This window comes from Nannospalax galili, unplaced genomic scaffold (genome assembly GCF_000622305.1).
Source record: "Nannospalax galili isolate Female #2095 unplaced genomic scaffold, S.galili_v1.0 scaffold632, whole genome shotgun sequence".
Classification (NCBI taxonomy): domain Eukaryota; kingdom Metazoa; phylum Chordata; class Mammalia; order Rodentia; family Spalacidae; genus Nannospalax; species Nannospalax galili.
In genome coordinates, this window is record NW_008332816.1 from 1,361,477 (window position 1) to 1,372,127 (window position 10,651).

Sequence of the window (10,651 nt, forward strand, 5' to 3'; positions counted from 1 at the left end):
CTTGTGGCCTGGGGACATGGGCTCATCGCAGCCACATCCTGTTCCCATTGCCCTGTCAAATTCAATAGACTCTTCGACTTTCTTTCATTTTCTTGAACACTATAGTGTTTCGCCCATTTATGGACCATCTCACAGGCTGATTTTTAATTTAATTTTTAAATCGACAAAAATTTCATGTCTTTACTGTGTACTACTTCATATTTCAAAGTAAACAACATACTGCAGAGGGACTACATCAAGCTAATTAGCATATACATTATCTTGTTTAAAAATATTCTATTTATTATTTTTATTTTATGTGTATGAGTATATTGCCTGCATGTATGTGAGTGCACCCATGTTGTGCAATGCTGAAGAAGTCAGAAGAGAGCTTCAGATTCCCCTGGAACTGGAGTTAAGGACGGTTTGTAGGTGCCATGTGGGTGCTGGGAATCGAACCTGCAAGAGCAGTCAATGCTCTTAACCCCTGAGCCATATATATTTCCTTTTAAAAATTATTTATTTTATGTGTATGAGTGTTATGCCTGTACGTGTGTAAGTGCACCTGTGTCGTGCAGTGCCTGTGGAGGACACAAGAGGGCATTGGATCCAGTTGGAACTGGAGTTACAGATGGTTGTTAGCCACCATGTGGGTGTTGGGGATCAAACCTGAGTCCAAGAGCATCCAGTGCTCTTAACTTCTGAGCCTTTCCAGCCCCCATATACGTTATCTTACACATTGCTTGGTGCTTTTGAAGAACAGGATGCCTTGTATTAACTGTCCTCATGGTGTCCTGCGTGGGTCTCGATCTGCTGCTCTTGTCTAGCTGAAGGTTTGTGTCCTCTCACTAGCGTTTACATGTAGCTTTCTCAGTGCAAGATGCTCCATGTCCCTGTCTGCTGGGTGTGGAGAATTTACACCCGTCTTGTCTCTCAGGTCTCACTGGAAGTCCTCTTCCCCTGACTTCCCAGGAAGGGAAGCTCCTCTCTCACTTGCCCCTGAGATTCCTGCACTCACCTCAGTCATGTTCATCTTGCTCTGTAGCTGTGTATCGGACAATTATTCTGTCAACACGAGTCCTCTTTCAGAGGATAGAGACTGTGTCTTCTGTATGTGGAGTGATGGGATCACAGAAGGCTTCTCTAAAAGACAAATAAGGAATCAAAAGAATGTTGAAGAATGGATGAAGGAAGGAGAGGGGATGATGGGGAAATGTTGGTCTGAGGTCACAAAATCTCATTTACACATGAATATGGGCTGGAGGGCAATTGTGCAATATGTTTAGTAACTTTGTAGTTGTAAGCTTGGAAACTGTTGAAGGGGCAAAGCTTTCTGCTAGTCCCCCTGCCACCAAATAACTATGCGAGGTACTCCACATATTCATTAGCTTGATTTAGCCATTCCATAATGTATACTTAGATCATTTCATCATATTGAAAACCATAAGTGTGAACATTTATATTTTCAGTTGACACAATGTATATATTTATGGGGTACATTCTGTTGTTTCAATACATATGTAACATGTCATGATCAAATCTGAGCAATTAACATGCTAATTTAAAAAAAAAGTGAATCATAAATGAGTGAACCCCCCTCAGTGCCCTTGTCCTGTGACAGGGACTTTTGTGACTTTGATAAGACCTTCCTGAAGCAATGTTTTTACTTCCAGGCTCAGTTCTCTTCCTGAGGCCTCACACAGCCTCACTTGAGACAGAACCAGACCTTATGTCTCCTTGTGTCCTGGTGACCTGGGCTCATCGCAGCCACACCCTGTTCCCATTGTCCTGTCAAGATCACTAGACTCTTCAACTTTCTTTCATTTTCTTGAACACTATAGTGTTTCACCCATTTATGGACCATCTCACAGGCTGATTTTTAATTTTTAAATCGACAAAAATTTCATGTCTTTACTGTGTACTACTTCATATTTCAAAGTAAACAACATACTGCAGAGGGACTACATCAAGCTAATTAGCATATACATTATCTTGTTTAAAAATATTCTATTTATTATTTTTATTTTATGTGTATGAGTATATTGCCTGCATGTATGTGAGTGCACCCATGTTGTGCAATGCATTGCTTGGTGCTTTTGAAGAACAGGATGCCTTGTATTAACTGTCCTCATGGTGTCCTGCGTGGGTCTCGATCTGCTGCTCTTGTCTAGCTGAAGGTTTGTGTCCTCTCACTAGCGTTTACATGTAGCTTTCTCAGTGCAAGATGCTCCATGTCCCTGTCTGCTGGGTGCAGGGAATTTACACCCGTCTTGTCTCTCAGGTCTCACTGGAAGTCCTCTTCCCCTGACTTCCCAGGAAGGGAAGCTCCTCTCTCACTTGCCCCTGAGATTCCTGCACTCACCTCAGTCATGTTCATCTTGCTCTGTAGCTGTGTATCGGACAATTATTCTGTCAACACGAGTCCTCTTTCAGAGGATAGAGACTGTGTCTTCTGTATGTGGAGTGATGGGATCACAGAAGGCTTCTCTAAAAGACAAATAAGGAATCAAAAGAATGTTGAAGAATGGATGAAGGAAGGAGAGGGGATGATGGGGAAATGTTGGTCTGAGGTCACAAAATCTCATTTACACATGAATATGGGCTGGAGGGCAATTGTGCAATATGTTTAGTAACTTTGTAGTTGTAAGCTTGGAAACTGTTGAAGGGGCAAAGCTTTCTGCTAGTCCCCCTGCCACCAAATAACTATGCGAGGTACTCCACATATTCATTAGCTTGATTTAGCCATTCCATAATGTATACTTAGATCATTTCATCATATTGAAAACCATAAGTGTGAACATTTATATTTTCAGTTGACACAATGTATATATTTATGGGGTACATTCTGTTGTTTCAATACATATGTAACATGTCATGATCAAATCTGAGCAATTAACATGCTAATTTAAAAAAAAAGTGAATCATAAATGAGTGAACCCCCCTCAGTGCCCTTGTCCTGTGACAGGGACTTTTGTGACTTTGATAAGACCTTCCTGAAGCAATGCTTCATCCACTCTTTCTTTCACCAGATTGAGGCAGATGAGGCTTTTAGAGCCTTGACACCTGGCAATGCAAAGAAGGCTGAGGCAAGGGTAGAAAATGTAGAAGAAACCTCAAAGGCCGTGGTCAGCAGAGGCCCCTGGAGCAGGCAGGGAGGGGGCAGGCTCCACATCAGGCATGCTGAGACTTCCCAGGTGAACCTGAGTCAAACCCAAGAACCGGAGTCTCTGTCCTTATTGTGAGGCAGGGGAAATAACCAAAGTGATAGAACTGAAGTGTGTGCAAAAATGGACAGGGAGGGCATCGTAAAGCCACTATGCAATCATGGCTGGACAACCTGACATTTTCTGAGTGTGGAACGATGTGTCTGAATTGATTTTGCATTTGGGGGATTTCCTTTGTGGACACTGAGATTCCTGCTCTGTTCCCTCCTAGCACACAGGCTGAAACCCTCCATCTTGGCTGAGCCAGGCCTCACGATCCCCCTGGGGAAGTCTGTGACCTTTGTGTGCAAGAGCCCTTCGGCATTTGAGCTATTCCGTCTGGAGAAGGGAAATGATGAAATCAAGAATAAGGCAAACAATCAGTCTTCTGAAAGAGAGGCCCGGTTCCTGCTTGAGGCAGTCAGCAAAGATGCTGCTGGACATTATCACTGCATCTATTACACAGGGACCTCCTGGTCTGAACGCAGTGAGACCGTGGAGCTGAAGGTGACCAGTGAAGACGTTACCCAGGCCCCTGCCCCAGGCTCAGGAGGGACTTCAGGTCAGTCTCTAGGTCCCTGGACTCTGTCACTAGCTTCCATTCCCCTGCCTCAGCTTCTCTTGCTTCCTCCTGACCTAAATATGCCTCCCCTTCCTCCTGCACACGTGTTCCATTTGTGCTCAGACTCCAGGGCCCTAGAACCCCGCTCTCATCTGACATCAAGAATGACCTGGGCACAACCCCAGGTGAGTAAACACAGAGGTGGCTCTGATGGCTGGGTGGGGGACTCAGTTTCAGACATTAGAGAATGTAAATCCCTCTCAAGGGGAACCTACCTTTTCACTGGCAATGTCATGCTAAGCTTCCAGTTAGCCACAGCCTGTGGTTGCCCCAGGAATATGCACTCTCTGGTGTGGTCCCTTGTCGCTATCTCATGGTCCAGGGATGGCTGCTGAACAGGACCGCAGCTTCCAGATGGGATGATCCATGTTCTGTGTGTAGTTAGGCCCAGGATGTTGTGGGCTTGGGAGGAGGATACAGCCCATGACCATGTCCTCCACATGGCCTCCTAGGATCTACCCAGTGTTGATTCTCTGAGTTCAAACAGAGAAGATGGGGAGAGTGGGGGCAGAAGGAAGGACTGGGCCCCAGCAGGATGGACCAAGGAAGGGCTCTACCAGTGTACTTATTTCCCTGTCCTGCCTGCTCTGGGAATCTCTCATTGTCTGGGATGAAGTGATGCACAGTCATATCGTCTGTCCGTGTTGTTCTGGCTGGAGAATGACTCTAAACAGTTCCCCAGATAAACCTTCAATCCTTCACTTGTCCCTTTTTATAGAAACCCTTTGAAGTCATAGATCTGCTACTTGGAGCCCTTCCTTTCCACAGGCAACTAAGTCCTCATCTGGGAGTGGGGGCAGGGAGGTGATGTTTACTAGGGGCTTTATGGTGGGTTGAGACTCTTCTCAATCTTCTGCCCTAGCATTGGAGCCAGGCACCAGGACAATCCCAGTAAGGGACTGCGTGGCCAGGCACTGGGATGTCACTGATATTCAGAACTCCCTGCCAGGTGCTGTTAAAGTGCCAACAGCCCTATAAGGCACACAGCAAGCTGGCCCTCTATTCTCTCTCTTCCTATTTTTTAACTGTGTGTAAGTGCCTTGCCTGGTATGTATGTAAGTGTACCCGTGTTGTTCAGTGCTAGCAGAGGTCAGAAGAGGCCATCAGATTCCCCAGAACTGGAGTTCAGATGGTTGTTAGCTACCATGTGGGTGCTGGGAACTGAACCCGGGTCCTCTGCAAGAGCAGCCAGTGCTCCTAACGGCTGAGCTATCTCTCCAGCCACCCCCTCCTATTTTTAATACACAGAAAATTAACTGTCTTGGTCAAAGGCAAAGAGGTCTAGGGCAGAACCAGTTCTTGCAGCCACATCCCGGATCTCAGACTTTGTGCAGCTCTGTGCTGCCCCCTTGTGGGCTGGCTCACTATTCATCTTGTCCTGTGTGTGATGGAGACACTTAGAACCCACTATCCAGACTCAGGCTCTGTGAGAGTGAAAGGGAACTCCTCTCAAGGATGGAAGGACACCGGAGGGGAAAGTGCCACGGGGAGGGTGTGGCCTGTGAAAGAGGACTAGTCTCTCTGGTTCGGTCTGGCCTGCTCTGAGATGTGGAACAAGATTTTCCCACGCCTCCTGTCTCAGGCTGTTTCACTGCACCGTTCCCTGGGCTCTGTGGCCGCGACCTTCCAAGGAGGCCGAGGTCATGAGCAGTCTGTGGACCATCCGACGGGGGCCTTGTTACTTTTACTATCTGTGAGGCTAAGCTCTGCCAGGCAGGTCGGTTGGGAGCCAGAGCCACAGGGTGTGGGGAATTAGAGAGGACCAAGCTTTTGCTTGATGCAGGCCCTTTCGTGTGCTGTTGTGGGGTGCATCATGATGTGTTTCTCTGCCAAGTAGACCTGGATCACCATTCAGTTTTTAAAAAAATATTTTGTTTATTATTTTTATATTATGTGTACATGTGTATTGCCTGCATGTAGGTGAGTGCCCCCATGTCGTGCAATGCCTGCAGAGGACAGAAGAGACTGTCAGATCCCCTGGAACCGGAGTTATGGACAGTTGGTAGCTGTCCTGTGGGTGCTGGGATTTGAACCAGGGTTTTCTGCAAGAACAGTCAGTGTTCTTAACCACTGAGCCATCTCTCCAGCCCCTCAGTTTTTGATTTCACAGCAAATGTTGTCTCACTTTGGGTGCACCAAGCGTGAAGGTGTGGCAGACTGGACCCTCACTGTGAATGAGAACTGGGCCTGTGTGTATGAATGCTATTGGAGAGCTAATTAGGATGACTCACAGGAATACATTCAGTGTATACAAAGTAAAAGTATAATGTAAATTTCAGATCTAAAGTATATAGCATATTGAATTATTTTACATTATATAAGCAATGTAATTAATATAGCAATATAATGTATCATAATATATGTGATTACATATTAATGTCATATGTTATATTGTTTGTAATATATAACTTAATAAGGGGCTGGAGAGATGGCTCAGCGGTTAAGAGCACTGACTGCTCTTGCAGAGGATCCGGGTTCGATTCCCAACACTCACATAGTGGTTAACAACTACTTGTAGCTCCAGTTCCAGGGAATCTGACACCTTCTTCTGACCATCACGGGCATTGCATGACATGGGTGCACTTACACACATGCAGGCAATACACTCATACACATAAAAGAAAAATAACAATAAAATATTGAAAAAACAGATAACTTAATAGGTATTATATATCACCATAACTAACATGTGGATAGATGTAATACATTACATGTTAAATGTGTATAATTTATGTGCTTAAAATAGAACACATAGTTTTTAGTTATATATAAGTTGTTTCTATACTTTGAATTATATTATGTAAGTTAACATTATATAATTTTAACTGTGCATTTTTTTTAGTCTTTTTTGAGACAGGGCCTCCCTGGAGCCCCAGCTGGCCTGGAACTCAGGAACTCACTATGTAGACCAGGCTAGCCTTGAACTCCCAGAGATATGCCTACCTCTGCCTCCCGAGTGCTGGAATTAAAGCCGTGCGCCACCACGCCTGGCCCCAACTGCATTTCTGTATATTCTATCTGAATGTCTACAGTTGCAAATCACTTAACAATGGTGCTGTGTTCTGGGAAATGTGTTCACAGTCACATGATCGTGTATGTCACCTCACTGTGTTTTAAGAAATGCATCATTGGTAGTCCATTATGTCATTATGTGACTATGATGTTATAGCAGTTAAGATAGTACAGCCCACCGCACACGTGGCTGTATGGTGTGTACAAATGTCTCCCTGGATGCTGGAGGCAACCAAAATTCAATGGCAGGCACAATATCACTAGGGTATAGAAAGTTTTCAGCTCTGTTATAACCTTTAAGAATGATTTATTTATATATTTTTGTGTTTATGAGTGTTTTCCCTGTGTGTTTGTAAGTGCACCTTGCATGCAGTGACCATGGAGGCTAGAAGAGGGCATTGGACCCCCTGGAACTGGAATTATAGGTGGTTATTAGTCACCATCTGGGTGCTGGGAACTGAACCCTGGTCCTCTGCATGAGCAGTCAGTGCTCTTCACTGCTGAGCCATCTCTCCAGCCCCCAGTGCTATAATCTTAGACAGTTCCTGGTTAATTGTAACACCATTATACAGCATGTGACTCTACATGATATGGAAATGTATCATTGTAAGTATGACATGTATAATTTGAGCTACAGTACGATACAGGAAGGGACAGGTTCCAGGTAGGGTCTTGAGTCTTGGATGTGGACAAGGTGTTGAGGGAAGGGCCTTTAAAGGGAGTTTGTCTTTCTTCAAAGGATATTGAAGATATTGTCTCAGGAGCGGGGGAGGAGAGTGGGTACCATCCAGGAAGAGGGGATAGGTGGGTTTTGGTCACCTGTGAGGTGGGACAGTGAGTGCACACATGGAGGAGGGTACATGTTAAAGGCAACAGTGAGATGGACGCTTAAATGCTGGCTGCAGGGCTCAAGCAATAGCACCATACTGAGACTAGGTCACCTCAGCTTCTGTGAGGAGCACAAAATAGAGGTGGAGATTCTTGCCCTCAGTGAGAGCCCAAAGCGGGCATCGTATGGGAGCCCTGCTCCTTTTTCTGTTGGTTGGTGGTCTCTGCAAAGCTCTGCTGAGCACGGTGGGAAATACTGTCCAACATGGCTTTCAGCATGAAGGAAGAGTTTTTATTTGTGGGGACTGGTTTAGGCTGCCATTAGCCACTTGTGACTGCTGAGCCTTTGAAATGTGGCCAGTGTGGCTGAAGATTCATTGAACTGAAGGGTCAATAGTCCCTTGTGGCTGCCAGATTGAGCAGTGCAGAGGAGGGGCATTCCCACCTTCATAGATGACTCCACTGGGTGGTGCTAGTTTAGAGGGAGGGGATGAGCAGAATGCAGCCTTCTCTGTCCAGCAGGGGCCTCTGACCCCCTCTCTTCCAGATCCCTCCCCCGCAGATACCTTGGGCAGCAGTAGAAATATCTGTGAGAGGCAGTGATATCAGACCACAAGTGTGGGTGTGGCTGTGGGAAGGCAGGGAAAGCTGGGCCTGGGTGTTGGTCAGATTCCAGGTTTTCCAGAGGCTAATGTGTCCTAGAGCACAGAGAAGGTTGGTACTCAGGTTCCAGATGGGTAACATGAAGATAGTCATTTCATGCCCAGGTTACTGTACATGTGAGATTTTACATAGACAGTCCATGGCCAGTATCCAGTATACGCATGCTCTACAGTGCATGTTCAATATGTGCACAGTGCTGATAGTCCAATTTCTGTCTTTCCTAGAGGCATCTGGACCGAAGACAGCTCACATTTATATTCCCATTGGGCTCTCTGTAGTTGTCATCCTTTGCCTCTTCTTGCTCCTCTTCTGCCTCTACAGGCACCATCAGAAAAAGCAGGGTAGGTGTCTGGGATGGGAACTGCTTTGGTGGGCTGTTGAGGGTGCTGGGAACAAGATCTCTTTCTTAAACGTGGACTTCTGACTGTTCCCAGAGCTCCTAAGCAGCAAGGACCAACCACAGAGGCCTCAGGAGAGGTGAGACCCCTGGAATGACTCCCAGACTATCGCCCCATCCTCCGCCTCTAGCTAGCCCTTAATGCCCATCTGTTTTCCCTCAGGCCTAGCCCAGCTGTTAATGGTATGGAGAGGACACCAGGTAATGATGTGGGGAGCAGCGAAGGGGGACCCCAATGCATTGGAAGGCAAGGGAGAAAGAGAATGTCTGGGAACATTCTAGAGGGTCAGGTAGGGTGTGATGTGGTCATATTGTCTTCTAGTGTCCATCAAAGAGAGCTGACCCTGTGTCTTATTTTTTATAGACGTAACCAAAGCCGACAGACTTCCTGAGGACAGAGGGACAGAAGCTTTGGTAGGTCTTTGTATTGATCTTTTGGTGCTCCTAAACAAAGTGCCCCAAATTTAGCAGCTTAGCAATGTGGTCCCAGTCTCTTGGATGAAGAGTTGGGGACGGGAGGGTGCAGGAAGTGTTGACCAGGGTTGCAGTCACAGCATACAGGCCAGTGGGATGAATGATCCATGTCCAGGATGACACACTCTCTCATAACTTATGGGCAGGAGGGCTCTTCACAACAGCTGGCTTTCCCCAGAGGGAGCATCCAAAAGAGGAAAGGGTAGAAAGCACTCTGTCCTGCGTGGCTCACCTTGAAAGTGACATGCCATCACTTCTGCCTTGTCTATGGGTCATAAGACCAACACTGACACCACTGAGAGGGAGCCACAGGATGACATCACTACAACACATGGGGCCTTTGGAGTGGCCTCTGACTCCACAGCCCCTCCCCATCCCCTCAGCCACCCTAATTCTCCTGGGCCTCTCTCCTGCAGACCCCAGCTGTAGGGAGCCCTCAGGAGGTGACATATGCTCAGTTGGACCATGGAGCCCTCACACAACGGGAAGTTAGAGCTGTGTCCCTACAGTGTACAGAGACCATGTCCGAGTCCAGCGCCTATGCAACCATCATCATACACTGAGCCTGGCATACCTGGCCCTCTACCTGAAGGCACATGAGATCACTCTGGGAAAAGCCTGAAGAAGCCATTTGAGGTTTCCTCTTGGAATCATCTAGGCATGAAAAACCAGTAAATCAACTCTGCTGGAGACAAGGACTGGAGCCTGGACATTTCTATTCCACATCTAGGAGATGTGCTGAACAGGTGGTACCTTGCTGAGTGACCAGTCCTTGGAGAAGCTGTTACAGTGGCTGCCAGAGACCCAAGTACAGCCTCCTAGCTGTTTTCAGAAACAAGATACAGCCCCTAGATGCACCCACAGATCCAGTAACAACCTCCTAGCTGATTACAGAGACCCAGTTACAGCTCTTCCCTTGACTGATTCCGGAGGCCTAACTGTAGTTTCCCAGGCTGTTTCCGGTGACTCACAGTCCCCCCCAACCCCGGTTGTTTCTACAGACACATCCACAGTCGCCCAGATTATTTCATGAATAATACTCAGTTGTCCAGCAGTCCCTAGACCTTACTTGTGTGACAAAACCAGTGGATCCTGAAGATGTCCCCAGACTCCCCCGCTGTCTCTGTGCCTGGCTGTGGTCACACAGCTGAGTGTGGAGCCCCTTCTCCAGGTTGGGCCTCATGTGATACATCATGGATATTTTTGGAGAGCATCTACAGCCCTGTGTGGGTTCCTGGACACACAGACTCTGGGGACCCGGACTTCAGCTGCTCAGAAATGAGTGGGGGAAATGAGGGGTATAAAGGAGTGCTGATGCTTCCCATTTCTTTTAAAAAACCATGTAGTTGCTCCTAGCCTGCACTACTATCCTCAGGCCTCTTGGGGTAAGTCTATAGCGCAGTTCTCCGCACCGGGACTCCCTAAGCCTCATTCACCCTACCATCCCCTCCCAGCCCCCCCCACCCACTGTTC

The 10,651-nt window shown here is 46.9% G+C and overlaps 1 protein-coding gene across 1 annotated transcript in view; it reads left to right on the forward strand.

Annotated features, from left to right (window-relative positions):
- Positions 1-10,502, forward strand: part of Lair1 (leukocyte associated immunoglobulin like receptor 1) — a 15,934-nt gene extending 5,432 nt beyond the window's left edge. Inside the window, exons 3-8 of the mRNA XM_008827764.2 lie at positions 3,415-3,744; positions 8,532-8,648; positions 8,742-8,784; positions 8,868-8,905; positions 9,069-9,118; positions 9,595-10,502. Of these exons, the coding sequence (XP_008825986.1) occupies positions 3,415-3,744; positions 8,532-8,648; positions 8,742-8,784; positions 8,868-8,905; positions 9,069-9,118; positions 9,595-9,741 (725 nt within the window). The 3' untranslated portion in view covers positions 9,742-10,502. The remainder of the gene's footprint in view (positions 1-3,414; positions 3,745-8,531; positions 8,649-8,741; positions 8,785-8,867; positions 8,906-9,068; positions 9,119-9,594) is intronic.
- The last annotated feature ends 149 nt before the right edge of the window (positions 10,503-10,651 follow it).